This window comes from Capra hircus, chromosome 3 (assembly GCF_001704415.2).
Source record: "Capra hircus breed San Clemente chromosome 3, ASM170441v1, whole genome shotgun sequence".
Classification (NCBI taxonomy): domain Eukaryota; kingdom Metazoa; phylum Chordata; class Mammalia; order Artiodactyla; family Bovidae; genus Capra; species Capra hircus.
The window spans coordinates 107,084,708-107,107,412 of record NC_030810.1 but is presented as its reverse complement, the minus strand read 5'-3'; the positions used below and the strand labels follow the sequence as shown (position 1 = coordinate 107,107,412).

Sequence of the window (22,705 nt, the reverse complement as noted above, 5' to 3'; positions counted from 1 at the left end):
GCCTCTTTTCTCAGACTCTCAGAAGAAAAATACATTCTAAGAGGAGGAAGGGATAAAGGACACTGCGATAGACCTTAGGCTTGTTCTTTTCTCTGTTTGGGATGTCTTTTCTATAACCCCACAATAAAACTCCTATTCATCCTTCAAGGCCCATCTCAAGTGTTCCCATATCTGTGAGGCCTTTCCCAACTCAGGCAGCAGTTGCTCAACTTTTTCTTCCTTCCTTCCTCCCTCTTTCCGTTTCTCCCTCCCTCTTTTCCTTCCTTCTTTCTTTCCTCCCTCCTTCCCTCCCTTCCTCTTTTCCTTCCTTTCTTTCATACCAAAACCATATACTTTGTATTTTCTCCAGCTTTATTGTTTAACATCTGGCTTTTTAAAATTAATTTATTTTTTAATTGAAGGATGCTTGCTTTACAGAATTTTGCTGTTTTTTGTTTTTATGTTTAGAAATTTACTCTTCCCCTTCTTTGAACTATCTTCTGATAATTACTGACATGATCTGTGTCACACACATAACTGATATCTGATATTTGATATTACTGATATCTGATACTGTGCTGTATCTCTTTGCAGAGTACTTCTTTTCATTCTCACAAGAGCCTTGTGAAGTAGATACAATTATTATCCATATTATGGAAAAGCTATACAAATTAAGTAACCTGTTCAAGTCTCACAGCCAGTGTGTGGTGAAGCCCCCACAGCACTGTAAGTTCCTTGAGGACAGGGATTTATCTTATTTTTCACTGAGCCTTTCCCCCATCATCAGCACCCAGTAGGCACTCAGTTGTGAGGGTTGAAATCTGAGTGAGTGAAGAAACGAGATGAAAGAAACCATTCAGACAAGAGCCCCACATGAGCAAGTAGGGGTCAGGAGGGCATTGGTGGGATAGGGCAACTGAACTAGTAATTACACCTCCTTTTTAACATCAGTTGTTCCTGCTTTATATTCCTAGGGAAAGTAGGGGACTTCTTTCCCTAGGCATTTTACAATACCACAGTCTGAGGCTCTTTTGTAAGGGTTCACACCTTATAACCCACCCCACTTAGTCCCTTTATGTAACCAAGGTGTTGCTCTAGGCTGATGGAGAAAGTATAGTAATGGGTTGTAGTGACCGCAGGTTCTCACACTGCTCAGAGAAGGGTTGAACTGTGGTTTATGTACTCAGACGTGGTAACCATCCTTTGAAAGGACAAGCCTGGAATGCAGTAAAAATTGGGCATCTATCAGCCTGAATGTGCTATGCGAGTCCTGCCCACCCAGGGTAAGGGCCAGAGTCTGGGTGACAGGAGTATTCCACGGTTGGGGGCAGGTGGCCCTAAGTTTCTTAGTCTTTACTCCTCAGATCTTTCTCCTCCTCTTCTCAGATCTGATGTCTAATTCAGCCTCCCAGGCTTATTGATGTTGGGAAAGGGGGTGTACACATGCCAGTCTCACATTTCTGTTCTGGGTGAAGCATTAGTCTCCTAATTGGTCCAGTTTCTGGACTGTAGGTTTCAAGACTGCAATGAGGCTGTGGCCATTCACTGAGGTGGGGATGTTTTGGTTGCATCACGTAAACTGCCTTAAAATGTTCCTCAGTACCCCCCATTTTCTTTGAGACTTACCAGCCTTGCCCTCCCCTAGTCTCTGCTGGCTCATTTTCATCACCTTCCTAACTGATCACACTCACCCCTCCAGGGACAGATGTCCTCCAGGTGCAAGGTTGCATTCTTCTCTTCTGCAGAGTTGTTAACCACACAGGTGAGGTGACTGTTGACATGGCTTATAGGCAGGCTCAGGCTTAGGTTCCTGGAGTTGGGGGGTATCCCTCTCTGCTCCAGGTGCCTGGAGAAGCCCTGGCTTAGCCAGGTCACTGTCAGGTTCCCTGTGTTTCCTGGGATCTCACATTCTAGACTGATGTTGCACCAGACAGATGTGTTAGATGATGAACGAATCTGGATCTGGGGGTGGGGGATGGGATCTGGGGTGACAGGGGACAAGAGAGAAGCTGAGCTTCAAGATTGGAGGCCAATCTGAATGTATCACTTTTCTCAGCACGTGATATGTCTACATGAGATTTCTAACTGTAGGCCTGAGGAAAGAACCTACTCTGCCTGGCCTAAGAGGTTCTGATTCCCAGCCCACTGATAGCTTAACTTTCCATGCTCAGTTATGTCGAGACAGCTAAATTATCATGGAAGCCTGAAGTGCTGCAATACATGGAGTCACAAAGAGTTGGATATGACTTAGTGACTGAACCACAACAACAATCTGATAATTATATAAGTAAATACATGATATATCAATATATGGTAACCATATATATTATTGTCTATACAATAAATGAAACATGGGAAACACTGAGAATACACTGTAAAGACATGTTTACAGTCTTGTTTTGTTTAGAGAATTAAAAAACATTAATTATCTTCAAATGTTAAAGTAAAAATGTAAGTTTAGTAACCAGTGAAATAAAAATGAATGTTGTATAATTTCCAAACTGCTAGAAGTTTGGATAAAAGAAAACTGTATTAATAAAACAAAAGGCAAGAAAAAACTGATAAGAAACATTAAATAAGATGTCTGGAGTAGGTCCATACATGTAAAAAATTAAAATACATCTGAATTCATTATAGCCCCCTATTAAAAAAACAAGACCAAAATTAGGTAAAACCAGCTATGTGTTATTTATATTAATGATACAGAAAGATCAAAAAGAGAGATGGAAAATAATAAATGAGGAAAATGTCAACCAAATGATTGCAAGTGTGGCAACAGTCACTATAGACTGCTTTCATCTGACATGAAAAACATTAAGCAGGCCAGAGATATTTTAGATTACTATGTACCTAGCAACATGATTTGGAAATGCATAAATCAAATCCACTAATACTACAATAGATGGTTTTACTACGGCAGATATAAATGGATTAGAGGACAGGATGTAACATAGGTAAACACAGATGTTAATGGCCAGGTGGCCAATCTGTTAGGTAACTCACTCTATGCTCAGTCCCTCTTTCCTCACTGTCCTTGACTTTGTCTACTGAAGAATCTAGAAAGCAAAATTCTCCATTTCAGTCTTTCTTACACTTGCACTTGTTCTGAGCAGTGAAGTAAGGGGAATTTGCTGCATGAGAGGAAGAGTCTTCACTCCTGAAAAGAGAAAGCTTCAACACAAGAAATATTATTCCCCCTGTCTTTCTTTTTTTGCTATTTTTTTTTTCTAGAACGACACCTAGAGAAACGGCTATCCTGTTTCAAAGCAACAAGCACAAGAACAAAACCCATGTGCCAATGATGGCAGAGCAGAAAGATAGAGTGAACGTCCACCTCAGGGGTCAATGCTGAACAGACGCATGGATGCCAGAGAAAGTTACCTCTTGACTTCTGGTTATATGAGAAAAGTAAACCCCCATTTTCTTAAGCCTTTAAAAATCAAGCTTAATGCTAATTGAAGTCAAATATATTCCAAACTTACGAGCATAGATAACAATAAAAAGATTTGATCAGCAAAATCAAAGCCAATTAAAAAAAGAGATAAATCAAAAGAAAAAATATTGCTAACTAAACACTTAAAGTTATAAGTAAATGTCACTTAGAAGGAGAATTGGACATAACTACAGACAAGTGAAGGGCTTCCCTGGTGGCTCATATGGTAAAGAATCTGCCTGCAATGCAGGAAATGCAGGTTTGATCCCTGGATCAGGAAGATCCCGTGGAGATGGGAATGGCTACCCACCGCAGTATTCTTGCCTGGAGAACTCCATCGACAGAGGAGACTGGTGGGCGATAGTCCATGGAGTCACAAAGAGTCGGACACAACTGACAGACTAACACTACTACCACTAGAGATAAGAGAAGATGAAAAGCTATAAGGAAACACTGTGTACAACTGAGTATCAATAGATTTGAAAATATAAATGAAATAATTCTTTTCTAAGAAACTGTTAATGATCAAAATCTTATTAAGAAGTAGCAGCAAACCTGAGTACACTCATTGTCTTAGAAACATGGCCAAAGCTCTGTCCTTATACAGGTCATGAAGAATATTTGGTCTCAGGGGTGAGTGTGACCAAATGACTGAAGAAAGAAAACTCTTGTGTTATATACTTTGCCTCAGAGCTTGAAATGGCAAAATACCTCTGGGTCATTCTGAAAGCACAGTTTAACTTTAATACACACATCAGACAAGAATACCAAAACCAAAACAAGATAAAATGCACAAATCCACGGGTTAATGTCAGTTTCAAACACAGAATTTAAAAGTCCTAAATTAAATATTAGCAAATATAATCACACAATACACTATGATCAAGTTGGATTTATTATAGGAATGCAAAGACAGTATAATTAGGGATTTTACTAATGCAGTTTATGCTATTAGCAGATGAAAAGAAAACACAACACCTAACATTTACTGAGCAAGTATGTATTTCCAGACTTAGTTCCAAAGGCGTCACATGAGCTCATCTAATCCTCATAATAACCCTATAAAGTTTCATGGATTAGCTGTGTCAGTAGAGTCGTCTAGGGCAGGGGTAAGCAAAGGGTAAAAGGCTGGACAGTAAATATTTTAGGTTTCATAGGCTGTATGGTCTCTTGAAACAACTACTTAACTTTGCCATTATGGGGAGAAAGTAACCAAATAAAACATCTAAACAAATGGGTGTGTGGCTGTATTCCAATAAAACTTTATTTATAAAGTCAGGCATTGGGCTAGATTTATCAATGGCTATAGTTTGCCAACCCTTGATCTGGGGTAATTGCTAAAAATACAAATTTATGGGCTCTTCCCAAGACTTACTGAACATGCATCTGGGGAAATGATATTTTCACATCACTTTAAAAGATCTGGTTTAATGAACAGATAACAATTTAAATGTAAAATCAAATGGAATGTCTATTACAAAGTGTCATGAAGCATAGATAGGTGTTAAGGCAGAGAATGCTCTTAGGCATTTAAAGTGTTCACTTGGCGTGTGGTTTTTATGAACTTTTGTTAAGCTCTTTTTAATAGGTAAAAGAATATTAATCAAGATTGAATAACATAAAAATCCTAGAAAAATGAGGTGCATTTCTATCATTTTCTTTAAAAATTGCTTAAATCTATTTGTTTAAAGGAATGCTTTTTGAATGCCTCCTGGGACCTGTATAAAACATCAGACAGATGCAAGAAGAGTAGGGCATGGCCCGTGCCCCCAAGTGGACAGCACACCACACACAAATAACTGTAGTGCAAGGCAGAGAGAAATATGACCCATTAAAGAATTAGGAAAAAGAACTTGCAGACTTCAAAATGGACATACTCATTTAACAGGGATGAGAAACGCCTTTATAGGACATGACAATTCTGAAAGCCCATGAGGTAAGAGAGAGTGAGAGAGAAAGGCTGTACTTGAGGAACAATGTGTTTGGCTAGAAACAAAGCTAGGACACTGGCATTAGCTGATGGCAGATCTCTCATGCTGTGAGGAGTACTTAGTTCCACAGCAATGGTAAGTAAGCAAGTATTACTGTAAAATTCAATAAGGGAGCTGGTGAATTATCAGATAAGTTGGAAGTAAGACAAACGGAAACCAGGTAGTAGCCCTTCTACTTTTTCAAGCAACTCTTCTTTTGCTCCACCATTGTGGTTTTCATGACTTGTTAGTCAAAGCACTCTGGTTTGACTGGTTACATGCAGTACAACAGCACAAGCCCCAGGCCTTAACAATCAGAATATGTTATTTCCCTGGTCAGTGACCCATCTAGGGGTGATCTTGAGAACCTAGCCCAACTAGTAAGAGCCTTTTCCTATTCCCATGTGAAGTGAGCCAGGAAACTCCCTTTGCTCTCTGATTGAGTGGGGTGCATAGCTGCACAAAGCCACACTCCCAACCACTTGGAGAGGCCCAGGAGAAGAAAGCTGATAGGAAAGAGGGGAGAGAGAGAAAGACACTGAAAAAGAAGACGAGAGAGTATGTGGTTCCTGAATACAGAAGTGAGCCCCTGTCAGTTTTTCAGTTCCCATGAGCATGAGGGCCAGAGGAACTCCTTTACTGATCTTGCTCCTAGAGATCTAAGCATTTTTTTTTTAATCACAAAACACTCTTATTGACTAATTTAAGTAGGCTTCCATTTCTTGATGCTAGAAGAGATAGGATGAAACTCTATTGGTATGATGTCACTGAGAAAGCTACGCCAGGAATTTATCAGCCAAGGAGGAGAGAAAGACAAGTTCAGAAATCAGAAGCTGGAGGCTAGGAAGCAGCTAATATGCTCTCCGTCTCTTATCAACAGAAAAACCCAGCTTGGATAGTCAACCCAGTCAACCTAGCCTCTTCTCATAAGATTTCCAACCCCTCTCCCCACCCCCCACCCTCCCTCTCCTCTCCGGCTCCCACTAGGTGGGGTGTGCAGGGAATGTCTTTGAGATGGGGATGTCTTTGAGATGGATATCTCTGGGACAGCCACCAGTGTATGTCAAGAAGGAAAGAACCAGGTGGCAAGGAGAGGGGTAGAAAATTCGGAGCATGGCACATGGAGGAAAGTGTTGGGAAGCAAGGCTGAAGAGGCAGCCAGGGACCAGATCCTGTGCAGAGTTGCACTTCTTTTTCTGAGTGCCATTTATTCTGTGCAGAATGGGAATGGGGACTGTTTGGTGTTAAACAGGTAAACAACAGGAAGAGCACTACATTTTAAAGAAGATCAAAATATCAGCTGCATGGAGGGGGATTTGGAAGGCAGAAGAGAAGCCAGTCAGGAGGCTGATGTGATAACACAAGCAGAGGTGGTGGAGGATGGAGCCAAAGACGACCAGTGGGAGAGAGCTCTGGCAGGTTAGATACTAATTCTCTGGACTGTCTTCTCACTCTTTCCTGTATTTCTCCATTATACTGTCTGCCCAGGAGGTCAGGTGTTGGGCTCCTTACTAGCCTGGGAGCTCCAGGGAGCAGGCATTGGGTCTTCCCCGGTATCTCTGACTTGTGTCTAGGACAAAACTTTGTCCTGAAATTTCTCTAACTGGACTTCAGATCAACTAGTTTAAAAGCATTTTACATGATCAAAACTCCTATTTGGTGTTTTTCACCACCAAGTTTTGTTCTTTCAGTTTTGCCAAAATCTTTTTGTCACTTAAGAACTTTTAAATCAACTTTCCCCAAAGCATGGAGTAATATTTTGTTTTCATGAACAGGTTTTTTTCTTGTTTCTTTTTGCCAGCTTGCAGTACCTTTTTCCCCAACCAGGGATTGACCCTGTGCTCTTAGCACCTTTGACAATGAAAGCACAGAGTCCCAACCACTGGGAATTCCCAGGAACAGAGAGAAGAAATCCAGCTCCACCTACAACAACACCCACACAAGCTTCCTTAACCAGGAAACATTCAACCCTACCCACAAAGAGGAACCTCCACAATAAAGAGGAACCACAAACTGCCAGAACACAGAAAGGCCACCCCAAACACAGCAATATAAACAAGATGAAAAGGCAGAGAAATACTCAGCAGGTAAAGGAAGAGGATAAATGCCCACCAAACCAAACAAAAGAGGAAGAGATAGGGAATCTACCTGATAAAGAATTCTGAATAATGATAGTGAAAATGATCCAAAATCTTGAAAACAAAATGGAGTTACAGAAAAATAGCCTGGAGAAAAGGGTTGAGAAGATGCAAGAAATGTTTAACAAGGACCTAGAAGAAATAAAAAATAGTCAATATATAATAACACATTATATATATTATATAATTGACTAATATATAATGACATATATATTGACTAATATATAATGCAATAAATGAGATCAAACACAGTCTGGAGGGAACCAACAGTAAAATAATGGAGGCAGAGGATAGGATAAATGAGGTAGAAGATAGAACAGTAGAAATAAATGAAGCAGAGAGGAAAAAAGAATTACAAGGAACGAGGACAACCTCAGAGACCTCTGCTGCTGCTGCTGCTAAGTTGCTTCAGTTCTGTCCAACTCTGTGCAACCCCAGAGACGGCAGCCCACCAGGATGCCCCGTCCCTGGGATTCTCTGGGCGAGAACAATGGACTGGGTTGCCATTTCCTTCTCCAAAGAATGAAAGTGAAAAGTGAAAGTGAAGTAGCTCAGTTGTGTCTGACTCTTAGCGACCCCATGGACTGCAGCCTACCAGGCTTCTCCGTCCATGGGATTTTCCAGGTGAGAGTACTGGAGTGAGGTGCCATTGCCTTCTCCCAGAGACCTCTGGGACAATGTTAAACACCCCAACATTCAAATCATAGGAGTCCCAGGAGAAGACGACAAAAAGAAAGACCATGAGAAAATACTTGAGGAGGTAATTGTTGAAAACTTCCCTAAAATGGGGAAGAAAATAGTCACCCAAGTCCAAGAAACCCAGAGAGTCCCAAACAGGATAAACCCAAGGCAAAACACCTCAAGACACATATCAATCAAATTAACAAAATCAAATACAAGGAGCAAATATTAAAAGCAGCAAGGGAAAAACAACAAATAAGACACAAGGGGATTCCCATAAGGATAACAGCTGATCTTTCAATAGAAACTCTTCAGGCCCTAAGGGAATGACAGGACATACTTAAAGTGATGAAAGAGAAAAACATACAGCCCAGATTACTGTACCCAGCAAGGATCTCATTCAAATATGAAGGAGATATCAAAAGATTTACAGACAAACAAAAGCTGAAAGAATTCAGCACCACCAAACCAGCTCTCCAACAAATGCTAAAGGATCTTCACCATACAGGAAACACAGAAATGGTGTAAAACTCGAACCCAAAACAACAAAGTAAATGGCAATGGAATCACACTTATCAATAATTACCTTGAATGTAAATGGGTTGAATGCTCCAACCAAAAGACAAAGACTGGCTGAATGGATAAAAAAACAAGACTCCTATATATGTTGTCTACAAGAGACTCATCTCAAAACAAAGGACACATACAGACTGAAAGTGAAGGGCTGGAGAAAGGCATTCCACACAAATGGAGACCAAAAGAAAGCAGGAGTAGCAATACTCATATCAGATAAAATAGATTTTAAAACAAAGGCTGTGAAAAGAGACAAAGAAGGACAGTACATAATGATCAAAGGGTCAATTCAAGAAGAAGATATAACAATTATAAATATATATGCACCCAACATAGGAGAACCACAATATGTAAGACAAATGCTAACAAGTATAAAAGGGGAAATTAACAATAACACAATAATAGTGGGAGACTTTAATACCCCACTCACACCTATAGATAGATCAACTAAACAGAAAATTAAGAAGGAAACACAACTTTAAATGGTACAATAGACCAGTTAGACCTAATTGATATCTATAGGACATTTCACCCCAAAACAATGAATTTCACCTTTTTCTCAAGCGCACATGGAACCTTCTCCAGGATAGATCACATCTTGGGCCATAAATCTAGCCTTGGTAAATCTAAAAAAATTGAAATCATTCCAAGCATCCTTTCTGACCACAGTGCAGTAAGGTTAGATGTCAATTACAGGAGAAAAACTATTAAAAATTCCAACTTATGGAGGCTGAACAACATGCTGCTGAATAACCAACAAATCACAGAAGAAATCAAAAAAGAAATCAAAATATGAATAGAAATGAATGAAAATGAAAACACAACAACCCAAAACCTATGGGGCACTGTAAAAGCAGTGCTAAGGGGAAGGTTCATAGCAATACCGACTTACCTCAAGAAACGAGAAAAAGGTCAAATAAATAACCTAACTTTACACCTAAAGTAACTAGAAAAGGAAGAAATGAAGAACCCCAGGGTTAGTAGAAGGAAAGAAATCTTAAAAATTAGGGCAGAAATAAATGCAGAAGAAACAAAAGAGACCATAGCAAAAATCAACAAAGCTAAAAGCTTGTTCTTTGAGAAGATAAATAAAATTGACAAACCTTTAGCCAGACTCATCAAGAAACAAAGGGAGAAAAATCAAATCAACAAAATTAGAAATGAAAATGGAGAGATCATAAGAGACAACACAGAAATACAAAGGATCATAAGAGACTATATCAGGCAATTATATGCCAATAAAATGGACAACATGGAAGAAATGGACAAATTCTTAGAAAAGTACAACTTTCCAAAACTGAACCAGGAAGAAATAGAAAATCTTAACGGACCCATTACAAGCACAGAAATTGAAACTGTAATCAGAAATCTTCCAGCAAACAAAAGCCCAGGACCAGACGGCTTCACAGTTGAATTCTGCCAAAAATTTATAGAAGAGCTAACACCTATCCTATTCAAACTCTTCCAGAAAATTGCAGAGAAAGTAAATTTCCAAACTCATTCTATGAGGCCACCATCACCCTAATACCAAAACCAGACAAGATGCCACACAAAAAAGAAAACTACAGGCCAATATCACTGATGAACATAGATGCAAAAATCCTTAACAAAATTCTAGCAAACAGAATCCAACAACATATTAAAAAGATCATACATCGTGACCAAATTGGCTTTATCCCAGGGATGCAAGCATTCTTCAATATCCACAAAGCAATCAACGTAATACACCACATTAATAAATTGAAAGATTAAAACGATATGATTATCTCAATAGATGCAGAGAAAGCCTTTGATAAAATTCAACATCCATTTATGATGAAAACCCTCCAGAAAGCAGGAATAGAAGGAACATACCTCAACACAATAAAAGCTATATATGCCAAACCCTCAGCAAACATTATCCTCAATGGTGAAAATTTGAGAGCATTTCCCCTAAAGTCAGGAAGAAGACAAGGGTGCCCACTCTCACCACTACTATTCAACATAGTTTTGGAAGTTTTGGCCACAGCAATCAGAGCAGAAAAAGAAATAAAAGGAATCCAGATTGGAAAAGAAGAAGTAAAACTCTCACTGTTTGCAGATGACATGACCCTCTACATAGAAAACCCTAAAGACTCCACCAGAAAATTACTAGAGCTAATCAATGACTATAGTAAAGTTGCAGGATATAAAATTAACACACAGAAGTCTCTTGGCATTCCTATACACTAACAATGAGGAAACAGAAAGAGAAATTCAGGAAACAATTCCATTCACCATTGCAACGAAAAGAATAACATACTTAGGAATACATCTACCTAAAGAAACAAAATATGTATATATAGAAAACTATAAAACACTGATGAAAGAAATCAAAGAGGACCCAAATAGATGGAGAAATATACCATGTTCATGGATTGGAAGAATCAATATAGTGAAAATGAGTATACTACCCAAAACAATCTAGAGATTCAATGCAATCCTATGGGGTCGCTGAGGGTCGGACATGACTGAGTGACTTCATTTTCACTTTTCACTTTCATTCACTTGAGAAGGAAATGGCAACCCACTCCAGTGTTCTTGCCTGGAGCATCCCAGGGACTGGGGAGCCTGGTGGGCTGCCGTGTATGGGGTCACACAGAGTCGGATATGACTGAAGTGACTTAGCAGCAGCAGCAGAACAAATAATTTCACAATTTGTATGGAAATACAAAAAAAAAAAAAAAAAAAACTCAAATAGCCAAAGCAATCTTGAGAAAGAAGAATGGAACTGGAGGGATCAATCTGGCTGACTTCAGGCTCTACTACAAAGCCACAGTCATCAAGACAGTATGGTACTGGCACAAAGACAGAAATATAGATCAATGGAACAAAATAGAAAGCCCAGAGATAAATTCATGCACCTATGGACACCTTATCTTTGACAAAGGAGGTTAGAATATCCAGTGGAGAAAAGACAATCTCTTTAACAAGTGGTGCTGGGAAAACTGATCAACCACTTGTAAAAGAATGAAACTAGAACATTTTCTAACACCATACACAAAAATAAACTCAAAATGGATTAAAGATCTGAACATAAGACCAGAAACTATAAAACTCCTAGAGGAGAACATAGGCAAAACACTCTCGGACACAAGTCACAGCAGGATCCTCTACGACCCACCTCCCAGAATATTGGAAATAAACACAAAAATAAACAATTGGGACCTAATTAAGTTTAAAACCTTTTGCACAACAAAGGTAACTATAAGCAAGGTGAAAAGACAGCCTTCAGAATCGGAGACAATGATAGCAAACGAAGCACCTGACAAAGAATTGATCTCAAAAATATACAAGCAACACCTGCAGCTCAATTCCAGAAAAATAAATGACCCAATCAAAAAATGGGCCAAAGAACTAAACAGACATTTCTCCAAAGAAGACATACAGATGGCTAACAAACACATGAAAAGATGCTCAACATCACTCATTATCAAAGAAATGCAAATCAAATCCACAATGAGGTACCATTTCACGCCAGTCAGAATGGCTACTATCCAAAAGTCTAAAAGAATAAATGCTGGAGAGGACGTGGAGAAAAGGAAACCCTCTTACACTGTTGGTGGGAATGCAAACTAGTACAGCCACTATGGAGAACAGTGTGGAGATTCCTTAAAAAACTGAAATAGAACTACCATATGACCCAGCAATCCCACTTCTGGGCATACACACCAAGGAAACCAGAATTGAAAGAGACACGTGTACCCCAAAGTTCATTGCAGCACTGTTTATAATAGCCAGGACATGGAAGCAACCTAGATGTCCATCAGCAGATGAATGGATAAGAAAGCTGTGGTACATATACACAATGGAATATTACTCAGCAATTAAAAAGAGTACATTTGAATCAGTTCTAATGAGGTGGATGAAACTGGAGCCTATTATACAGAGTGAAGTAGGCCAGAAAGAAAAACACCAATACATTATACTAATGCATAAATATGGAATTTAGAAAGATGGTGATGATAACCCTGTGTGCGAGACAGCAAAAGAGACACAGATGTATAGAATAGTCTTTTGGACTCTGTGGGAGAGGGAGGGGGTGGGATGACTTGGGAGAATGGCATTGAAACATGTGTATTATCATATGTGAAATGAATTGCCAGTCCAGGTTCGATGCATGATACAGGGTGCTCAGGGCTGGTGCACTGGGATGACCCAGAGGGATGGGATGGGGAGGGAGGTGGGAGGGGGGTTCAGAATGGCAGATTCATGTCAATGTATGGCAAGCCACTACAATATTGTAAAGTAATTAGTCTCCAATTAAAACAAAAAAACTTTTAAATCAGTTTTTGAAGCAACCAATAAGGGCATTTCTGATACAACTGTATATTTCTAATAATCAATTTTTGCAGTATTTTACAATTGAATGCTTTTTTTTTTTTTGTATACTCTTGAGTGGGCCTCTATGGCAACCCACTGTAGCATTCTTGCCTGGAGAACTCCATGGAGAGAGGGGCCTGATGGGCTAGAGGCCATGGGGTCCCAAAGAGTCACAACTGAGTGATTAACACTTTTACTTTTGCACTCTCACACTCCTGGGGAGCCTTTCAAGTGATCACTCTATTAAAACTTTCACTGGTTGTTTCTCATGAGATATGTAGCATTAGACCCCATCCTGTATCCTGTACCTTCCCTCCACCAGCTGTGTGTGAGTCCCTAGAGTGGGCGGTGGAGTTCGGATGAGGTTCAAGCTGGGGAGGGGAGGTCAGGTGGTCAGGCCTTACCTTGGTGGTCAGGCCTTACCTTGGTTCTGCTAGAGGTGGATTAACCAGAAGGTGAAAAATCTGAAGCCATTTTTTGTTCTTATTCTAAATGAATACTTTTAAAGAAACAAAAAGAAATTATAGATAGTTTTTCCTAAGATGTAATATTTAAAATTTAGTTTTACATTTAGGGCATCAGAAGAGATGTAAAAATTTCTAAAAAAAAAAACTAAAAAAAATACCCCGAGTTTAGGCTAACTTTCTTTAAATAAAGTGGTTGTTGGAATGCATGCTTGGGGCATAGTCCCACACCTTACCATATAAACAGAGTCTAAATGCTTCCTCATTTGATTTTCCTGAGTTGAATTTGATTTTTGCTGTATATAGTCCACTCATTTCCATGGTGAGGTTCCTGATGCTCAAGAAAGCCATCTCTGTTAGGTTGAGTCTGTGCTTGTATATTTCTTCAAGATCATACCAGTCAGGATTAGGGATCTGAGGCTTCCAGGACACTAGAAGCCGTGTTTTCTCATCATCCTCAGGTTGCCAATTCCACTCAATCTCTCGGATGTTAGGATCCAAAGGGGAGGTCAGTGTCAGCTGGACAGATGTCCCCACAGTCCTTTTCAATGTGCAGGAAGAGCTGGGGTATTTGACAGCTTGAGAATCTGGTGACGGACTAGCTAAGCCTGGAGGAAGAAAGAAGCAGAGCAAATGTTATGCTATATCTGCTGTCTTTACATCACACTAATTTTACACTTATAAGAAGATTATCTCCATTTTTACAGACAAGGAAACAAAACTGCAGAGGTAAACTTGCTTAGGCATGGGTCTTGCCTAGAAGTTGATAGCTTTGATTCAAGCACATGTCTGTCACCCTTCCAGACTCATGCTTTTGCCTTTTCTTGCGTCTTGCACCCAATATGGCCTTTGGTTAAATTCTAGGAAATAGAAACTGAAAATGTTGAAGTTCATAAGTAATAACACAATTTCCCCATTGTTTCTATACACTAGGAGAAAATAATTTCAGCTTTCTCCTATGATGTCTTTTTTTCCTCCTCAACCCATTGCCTTTTGGTTTCTGGCCACCACTCCTCTGAAACTGCTCTTGATTGAGATGCTGATAACTACTTAAAATTAAAAAATCCACATGTCATTTAGTCAATCTGTCAGTCTTAGCCTTATGGGACCATCTTGTGGCATTTGACATATGACTACTCTTTCTTGAAACTCTACTTATTTGATACAAATTTTTACTCACTGGGCCCTCAGTCCACTTTCTTTCAATAAATGTTTTATGAGCTAGGCATAACTAAGATTGCCAGAGATACAGTGGTGAACAAGTGGACCCGATCCCTGCTTTCATGGAACTACCACTGTAGCCAAGGAGACTGCTGAAAAAAGCAGGAGAAAGCACAAGATTTCAGGTACTTGTAAGTGCTGTTAAAAAAGTATGTGGCACAGATTTCATGGGGCATGGTCCCACACCTTACCATATAAACAGAGTCTAAATTCTTCCTCATTCAATTTTCTTGAGTGGAATTTGATTTTTGCTGTATATAGTCCACTCATTTCATTTCCATGGTGAGATTCCTGATGCTCAAGAAAGCCATCTCTGTTAGGTTGAACATCTGAACTTCCTTCTCATATTTATGGAATTTTCTTGTCTTATGAAACACAGGCCAATGTGAAAGTGCCTGATACTTTCCCAGCCACCTTTATAGCAGAGACAGCACATGACCTGGGCTCCTCCAGTCAGATGCACCTATTCAGACTTCCAAACAGAAGCTACTGCATGGTGAGAGGAGGACCACAGTATTTGTGCTATTGACAATGACAGTCATGGAAGCAGCCACTTGATTGCCTGAGGCAAGGGTGACAGCGGTTCTGAGGCAAGTCAAGTATCCAGTCAGTGGGATGTAAGCTGTGGTGTCTGTGTCAGAAGTAACAGACCAGTTTCTACTGGACCAGTTCTGTTGTGGCTCCTGGATGAGTCATCTCAGGGCCTGGTCACCCGGATCCCTCAAAGGTCTGTAGACCACTTGCTCTCCTTTAATATGAATATTTAACTATCAGTTAACTTCTTAGACTTACACAGTCAAGAAGTACAAGAGAAGAAAAAGACCTACGAAATCAATCCAAAACAATTAAGAAAATGGCAATAGGAATATACATATCAATAATTACTTTAAATGTAACTGGATTAAATGCTTTTTAAATTTATCTTTAATTGGAGGATAATGCTTTACAATATTGTGTTGGTTCCTGCCGTACAACAACATGAATCGGCCATAGGTATACACATATTCCCTTCCTCTTGAGCCTCCTCGCACCCCACCCCCCACCCCAGCCCTTTAGGCCATCACAAAGCACTGAGCTGAGTTTCCTGTGCTATACAGCTGCTTCCCACTTGCTATTTTACACAGTGTAGTGAATATATGTCAATGCTACTCTCTCAATTTGTCCCACTCTCTCCTTCCCTCACTGTGTCCATAAGTCTGTTCTCTATGTTTGTATCTCTACCTACCCTGCAAATAAGTTCATCAGTATCAATTTTCTTAGATTCCATTTATATGCATATATATTTCCATATGTCAACATTTACTTTTCTCTTTCTGGTTTATTTCACTGTTTGACAGGCTCTATGTTCATCCACAGTCAGTTGATATCTGTTACTTGTAACCAAGAATGCTGATTGACAATTAGAGATAATGTGATAAGATACTGGTGGTTTAATGAATGTGTGAGGCATGGATGGCTTATTAAGAAAGTACCTTAAAAAGATGTGACAGCTAAAGTGAGTTCTGAATGATTAGAGGACAGAATGAATTCTTCCAGGCATACAAAGTTTCCAGTGTACAAAATATCGTGGTCTCCATGTGGGATGAATGGAGGACTGTGCCTGGAGCAGACTGAGTGAAGGAGAGATCTGAAGACAGACTGAGGCAAGAAAGGCTTTGTAGGGTTTGTAGGTGGTTTGGATGGATTCTGATTGCCACAGGAAGCTGCCAAATGGTTTTCAGCAGGGTAATATGTGGTTTACATTTTTATTGATCACCTTAGAATACATACTGTGTGCATAATGGTTTATAGCAAGGCAAGAAGAGGAAAAGGGATTCCCGTTCTGAGGCTTTCTCAATAGGTTAAGTGAGAGAAGGATGGTGGTAGGGGATCAGGAGAAATGGGGAGATTCAGGAAATTTTGGAGGTAGGGTTATAGAGAGTGCTGATGGACTGGATGTCAGAGAGAAGGGAAAGAAGAATCAAAGATGATTTCTAGGTTTTTGGCTTAAACAGCTGGGTAGATGGAGTGACATTTATTGAGCTGTAAATATCATTAAAGTCTGGGGAGGAGCAGGTTTGGGGTGAAGGTAGGCATAACACAAGAATTCAGCTTTAGACTGTTAACTTTGCCTTCCAAGAACAGATGTTAAATGGGCCACATAGATGGGTTAAGCCTGGGGGGAGATGTCCAGGCTGGAAATGTGGCCCTCAGTTCAGTCATGCTACTTACAGCCATGGGATTAGCTAAAATCCCCTAGGGATTAGGTGACTATAGCTAGGGAAGGAAAGAGGGCATAGCACTGACCACCAGAGGATTCAGGTCCATTGGGAGAGGTGGAGAAGGAACAGCCAGTGGGGAGGACCAGGTAAGTGCAGGGTTAGAAAAGCCAAAGAAGGAAACTGTTTCAAGAAGGAGGGGTGGACAACTAGGGCAGCGCTACTGAGAGCTGAGGTCAGATTTCCTTTCATTCTTTTCTTTGTCTGTTCCTTAGTACATCCAAAATGCCTTTATACTTCTCATTCCATTAGTACTCATCTCCTTAATACATATACTTCTTCTCTATTATATTAAAATAGTCAAATAATACCCATCCTGCTCTATTTCCCATTGCTCACCACCATCACAGCTAGAATGAAAATGTAGAACACTCACTAGCCCACATTCCCTGCTCAACCTTGTACTATTCTTACACCTCCCCCTGCAACATTCTTCCAATTTGAAGGTTTCACTGACTTAGTCAAGCGTTCTGTTTCTAGACATTTATTAGATTTTCTCTGAAAATATGACGTCTTTATTTCAAGAATCTTTGTTATTGTTGTTCAGTAGTCAAGTCGTTTCTGACTTTTTGTGACCCCATGGACTGCAGCGTACCAGGCTTCCCTGTCCCTCACCATCTCCCAGAGTTTTCCCAAGTTCCTGTCTATTTAATCAGTGATGCCACTCAATGATCTCATCCTCTGCCGTCCCTTTCTCCTCCTGCCTTCAATCTTTCCCAAAATCAGGGTCTTTTCCAATGAATCGCCTCTTCACATCAGATGGCCAAAGTATTCGAGATTCAGCATCAGTCCTTCCAATGAGTATTCAGTGTTGATTTCCTTTAAGATTGACTGGTTTAATCTCCTTGCTGTCCAAGGGACTCTCAAAAGTCTTCTCCAGCACCACATCAATTCTTTGGTGCTCTGTCTTATGGTCCAACTCTCTCATCCGTACATGACTACTGGAAAGACCATAGCCTTGACTATACGGACATTTGTCGGCAAAGTGATGTCTTTACTTTTTAGCACACTGCCTAGGTTTTTCATAGCTTTTCTGCCAAGAAGCAATTGTCTTCTAATTTTATGGCTGCAATCACCATCCGCAGTGATTTTAGAGCCCAAGAACAGGAAATCTGTCACTGCTTCTGCCTTTTCCCCTTTGATTTGCCATGAAGTGATAGGACCAGATGCCATGATCTCAGTTTTTTTAAAACCAAGTTTTAAGTTGGCTTTTTCACTCTCCTCCTTCACCCTCATAAAGAGGCTCTTTAGTTCCTCTTCACTTCATGCCATTAGAGTGATATCATCTGCATATCTGAGATTGTTGATATTTTTCCCAGGAATATTGATTCCAGCTTCTAACTCATCCAGCCTGGCATTTCGCATAACATGCTATGTGTATTCGTTAAATAAACAGGGTGACAATAAACAGCCTTGTCATAGTCCTTTCTCAATCGTGAACCAGTCAGTTGTTCCATACAAGGTTCTAACTGTTGCTTTTTGAAATGCATACAGGTTTCACAGGAGACAGATAAGATGGTCTGGTATTCCTATCTCTTTAAGAGGTTTCCACAATTTGTTATGATCCACACAGTTAAAGGGTTTAGCATATTCAGTGAAGCAGAGATAGATGTTTTTCTGAAATTCTCTTGCTTTCTTTATGAAAGCAAGAAAGTGAATGTTGACAATTTGATCTCTGATTCCTCTGCCTTTTCTAAACCCAACCTGAACATCTGAAATTTCTTGGTTGGTATAATGCTGAAGCCTAGCTTGGAGGATTTTGAGCATAACCTTACTACTGTGGAAGATGAGTACAATTGTCCAGTGCTTTGAACATTCTTTAGTATTGCCCTTCTTGGGAATTGGGATGAGGATTGACATTTTCCAGTCCTGTGGCCACTTCTGAGTTTTCCAAATTTGCTGACATATTGAGTGAAGTACTTTGATAGCATCAACTTCTAGGATTTTAAATAGCTCTGCTGGAATTCCATCACCTCTACTAGCTTTATTGACAGCAGTGCTTCACAAGGCCCACTTGACTTCACACCCCAGAATGTCTGGCTCTGGGTACATAACCACACCATTATGGTTATTTGGGTTATTAAGATCTTTTTTGTACATTTTTTTCTGTGTATTCTATCTCTTCTTGATCTTACAATATCATCATCTATGCAGTTTAATTACAATTGTGTGCTTTTTTGCTTACCACTGTTTATTCTTCATCTTTCCCTATTGTTCCATGTGGGTTCTAAGTTGCTTCAGTTGTGTCCAACTCTTTCCGACCCTATGGACTGTAGCCTGCCGGACTCCTCTGTCCATGGGATTCTCCAGGCAAGAATATTGGAGTGGGTTGCCAATTCTTCTGCCTCCAAGGAATCTTCCCAACGCAGGGATTAAACTCATGTCTCTTATGTCTCCTGCATTGGCAGGTGGGTTCTTTACTGCTAGCACCACCTGAGAAGCCCACCTACTGTTAAGATTAGCTTCTTATTTGATGGACAACTTTTTGAGGATTTTTCTCAAATAGGCTCTGTGAATGATATATTCTCTGAATCCTTACTTAAGTGCTAATGTCTTCTCTTGTTTAGTCACTAAGTCATATACAACTCTTTTGTGACACTATGGACTGTAGCCCAACAGGCTCCTCTCTCCATGGGATTTCTCAAGCAAGAATATTGGAGTGGGTTGCCATTTCCTTCTCCAAGGGAATCTTCTCAACCCAGGGATTGAACCCAAGTCTCCTGCATTGCAGGCGGATTCTTTACTGCTGAGCCAGCCAGGATGGCATTGAGGTTGAATGGCGAAGATTGCTCTCCTATCCTCTGAGTAGCACACAGATGCCTTTTCACTGTCATCAAGCTTCCGGTTTGCAGATGAAAAGTCTGAATTTTTTTTTTTCTTTAAAATATTTTCCCTTTGGAAACTTCTTGCTCTTTTTGTTATATTTCAAGAATTGTACCAGCATACTGTTAGGTATAGGTTTCCCAGGTGGTGCTGGTGGTAAAGAACCTGCCTGCCAATGCAAGAAATGCAGGAGACCTGGGTTCGATCCCTGGGCCTGGAAGATACCCTGGAGGAGAGCATGGCAACCACTCCAGTATGGCTGGTGTGCTACGGTCCATAGGGTGGCAAAGAGTCAGACATGACTGAAGCAGCTTAGTACACATGCACTCACTCTTAGGTACTTGGTTTTGTTTTGTTTTTTTTTTTTTTTTTTTTGAGGTGAAATTCTCATACAATTAACACTATGAAGAGTATGATTCAGCGGCATTTTGTGTATTCCCAATGTTGTGCAACTATTACCTCTCTCAATTTTGTTGATCTTTTCAAAAAACTAACTTGTGGTTTCATTGATTTCACTGATTCAATTACTTTTCTACATTCTATTTCATTTATTTTTGCACTAATCTTTATTATTTCCTTTTATTCTGCTGGCTTTGGGTTTAGTTTGTTCTTTAGATAGTTCCATAAGATATATATTTAAGTTGTTGATTTGAGATCTTTTTTAATTTTTTAATGTAGGTATTTACAACCATAATGTAATATAATGAGCAGTACTTTTAATATATTTATAAATTTTTTAATGTTTTGCTTCATTTTCACTCATCACAAAGTAATTTTTCATTTCTCTTCTGATTTCTTCTTTGGCCTATTGGTTGAATAAGAGTATATTGTTAAATTTTCATGTAATTACAAATTTTCCAGCTTTCTTTTGATTATCAATTTCTACCTTTGGTTATTGATATCTACCTTGGACACAGTATGGTCTGAGAAGATAGTTTCTATAATTTTAAACTTTTAAAATTTATGAATTTTTATTTCATGGTCTCACATGATTTACCTTAGAGAATGTCCATGTGCAATTAAGAAAAATGTGCATTCTGTTGTTGGGTAGAGTGTTCTACACATGTATTTTATAAATTTAGTTGGTTTATAAAATTGCCCAAGTTCTCCATGATTTACTGATCTTTTTCTAGATGTTTTATCTGTAAATAAGGCATTGAAGTTTCCAATTATTTTTGTAAAATTATTTTTCCTTTTAGTTCTGTCAATATTTGTTTCATAATTTGCAGACTGTTATTTGGCATGCATATTGCATACTTGCTATATTTTCTTGATGAATTGACCCTTTATAGGTATAAAGTGTCCCATTTTTGTCTCATAACTTTATTTTTTACTTAAAATCTATTTTTCTGATATCAGAATAGTTACTCTAGCTCTCTTTTCACTATGAATTATATAGATTTTTCCCCCCATTCTTTTCCTTTCATCCTATTTATGTCTTTATGTCTATAGCGAGTCAGGGGAGTTTAATTTTTTCAACTTTATTAAGCTTTTGAATAGCCAATAAAGTCACATAGCTAAAAATTTTAAAGGCATAGAATGATAAACTATGAAAAGACCCTCATGCCTTTTTCCTTTTTCCTATAACTTTTCAAAGATATTCTATCTCTATGTATAGAAAACATATACATAATTCCCCTTCTTTTTTACATGAATAACAAGTTATGTAATCTGTTCTGAACAGTGCTTTTTTTCCCCCTTGATGATGTAGGTTAGTAATTATTTTATATCAGCACATAAATAACTGAGTTAATCTTTTGCATAGTCACATAGAATTCTCCTGAATTGTTATTGATCCTCTTTTTTTTCCAAAGGGAGAACATTTAAATATTTCCCCCTTTTTTGACTTTTAATATATGAGTTATACTATTTTCTCTAATTTGTGATATTTTTTCTAACCATGTGGGCTTCCCAGGTGGCTCAGTGGATAAAGAATCTGCCTGCAATTTAGGAGAAGTAAGAGGCATAGATTCGATCCCTGGGTTGGGAAGATTCCCTGGAGGAGGGCATGGCAACCCACTTCATTATTCTTGCCTGGAGAATCCCATGGGCAGAGAAGCCTGGAGAGCTACAGTCCATAGAGTCACAAAAAGGTAGACACAACTGAAGCAACTGAGCATGGGGTCAAATCTATCAACCTTTTCTGTTTTTCAGGAGTTTTTGACTGTGCCTTGTCTTTGTCATACTCAAGCCTTTCTTACTCTTGGCCATTAAATAAATCATCTCATGATTGCTTCATTTTTTTTGAAATGGTAAAAATTTAGTTTTGAGCAAAAATATTCTTAAAGTACCCTCTATTAACATGACAGAGGTAGTAATGGGACAACTAAACATATTTCTTCCTTGTCTCATAAATAGAGATTTTAGCTTTAGAGAGAGAGTGTGTGTGTGTGTTTAATAAACATTAGTCTTACACAAGAAACTTTTTCTATTTCCAGCCAATTACCAATAATAATAGCAACTGATTTTAATGGGTTATTATGAATTCTGCTAATTGTCTGTCATTAGAAAGTATTTCATAAATACCTAGAAAAAATGCTGCTGCTGCTGTTAAGTCGCTTCAGTTGTATCCGACTCTGTACGACCCCATAGACGGCAGCCCATGAGGCTCCCCCGTCCCTGGGTTCTCCAGGCAAGAACACTGGAGTGGGTTGCCTTTCCTTCTCCAACGCATGAAAGTGAAAAGTGAAAGTGAAGTCACTCAGTCGTGTCTGATCCTCAGCGACCCCATGAATCGCAGCACACCAGGCCTCCCTGTCCATCACCAACTCCCGGAGTTCACTCAGACTCATGTCCGTCGAGTCAGTGATGCCATCCAGCCATC

At 39.3% G+C, this 22,705-nt stretch overlaps 1 protein-coding gene across 1 annotated transcript in view; it reads right to left on the bottom strand.

Moving 5' to 3' along the window:
- Positions 1–22,705, bottom strand: part of LOC102182460 (CD48 antigen) — a 44,210-nt gene that overhangs the window by 6,161 nt on the left and 15,344 nt on the right. Inside the window, exons 2-3 of the mRNA XM_018046336.1 lie at positions 13,816–14,187; positions 1,671–1,961 (exon numbers count right to left, since the gene is read on the bottom strand). Coding sequence (XP_017901825.1) covers positions 1,671–1,961; positions 13,816–14,187 — 663 coding nt within the window. The remainder of the gene's footprint in view (positions 1–1,670; positions 1,962–13,815; positions 14,188–22,705) is intronic.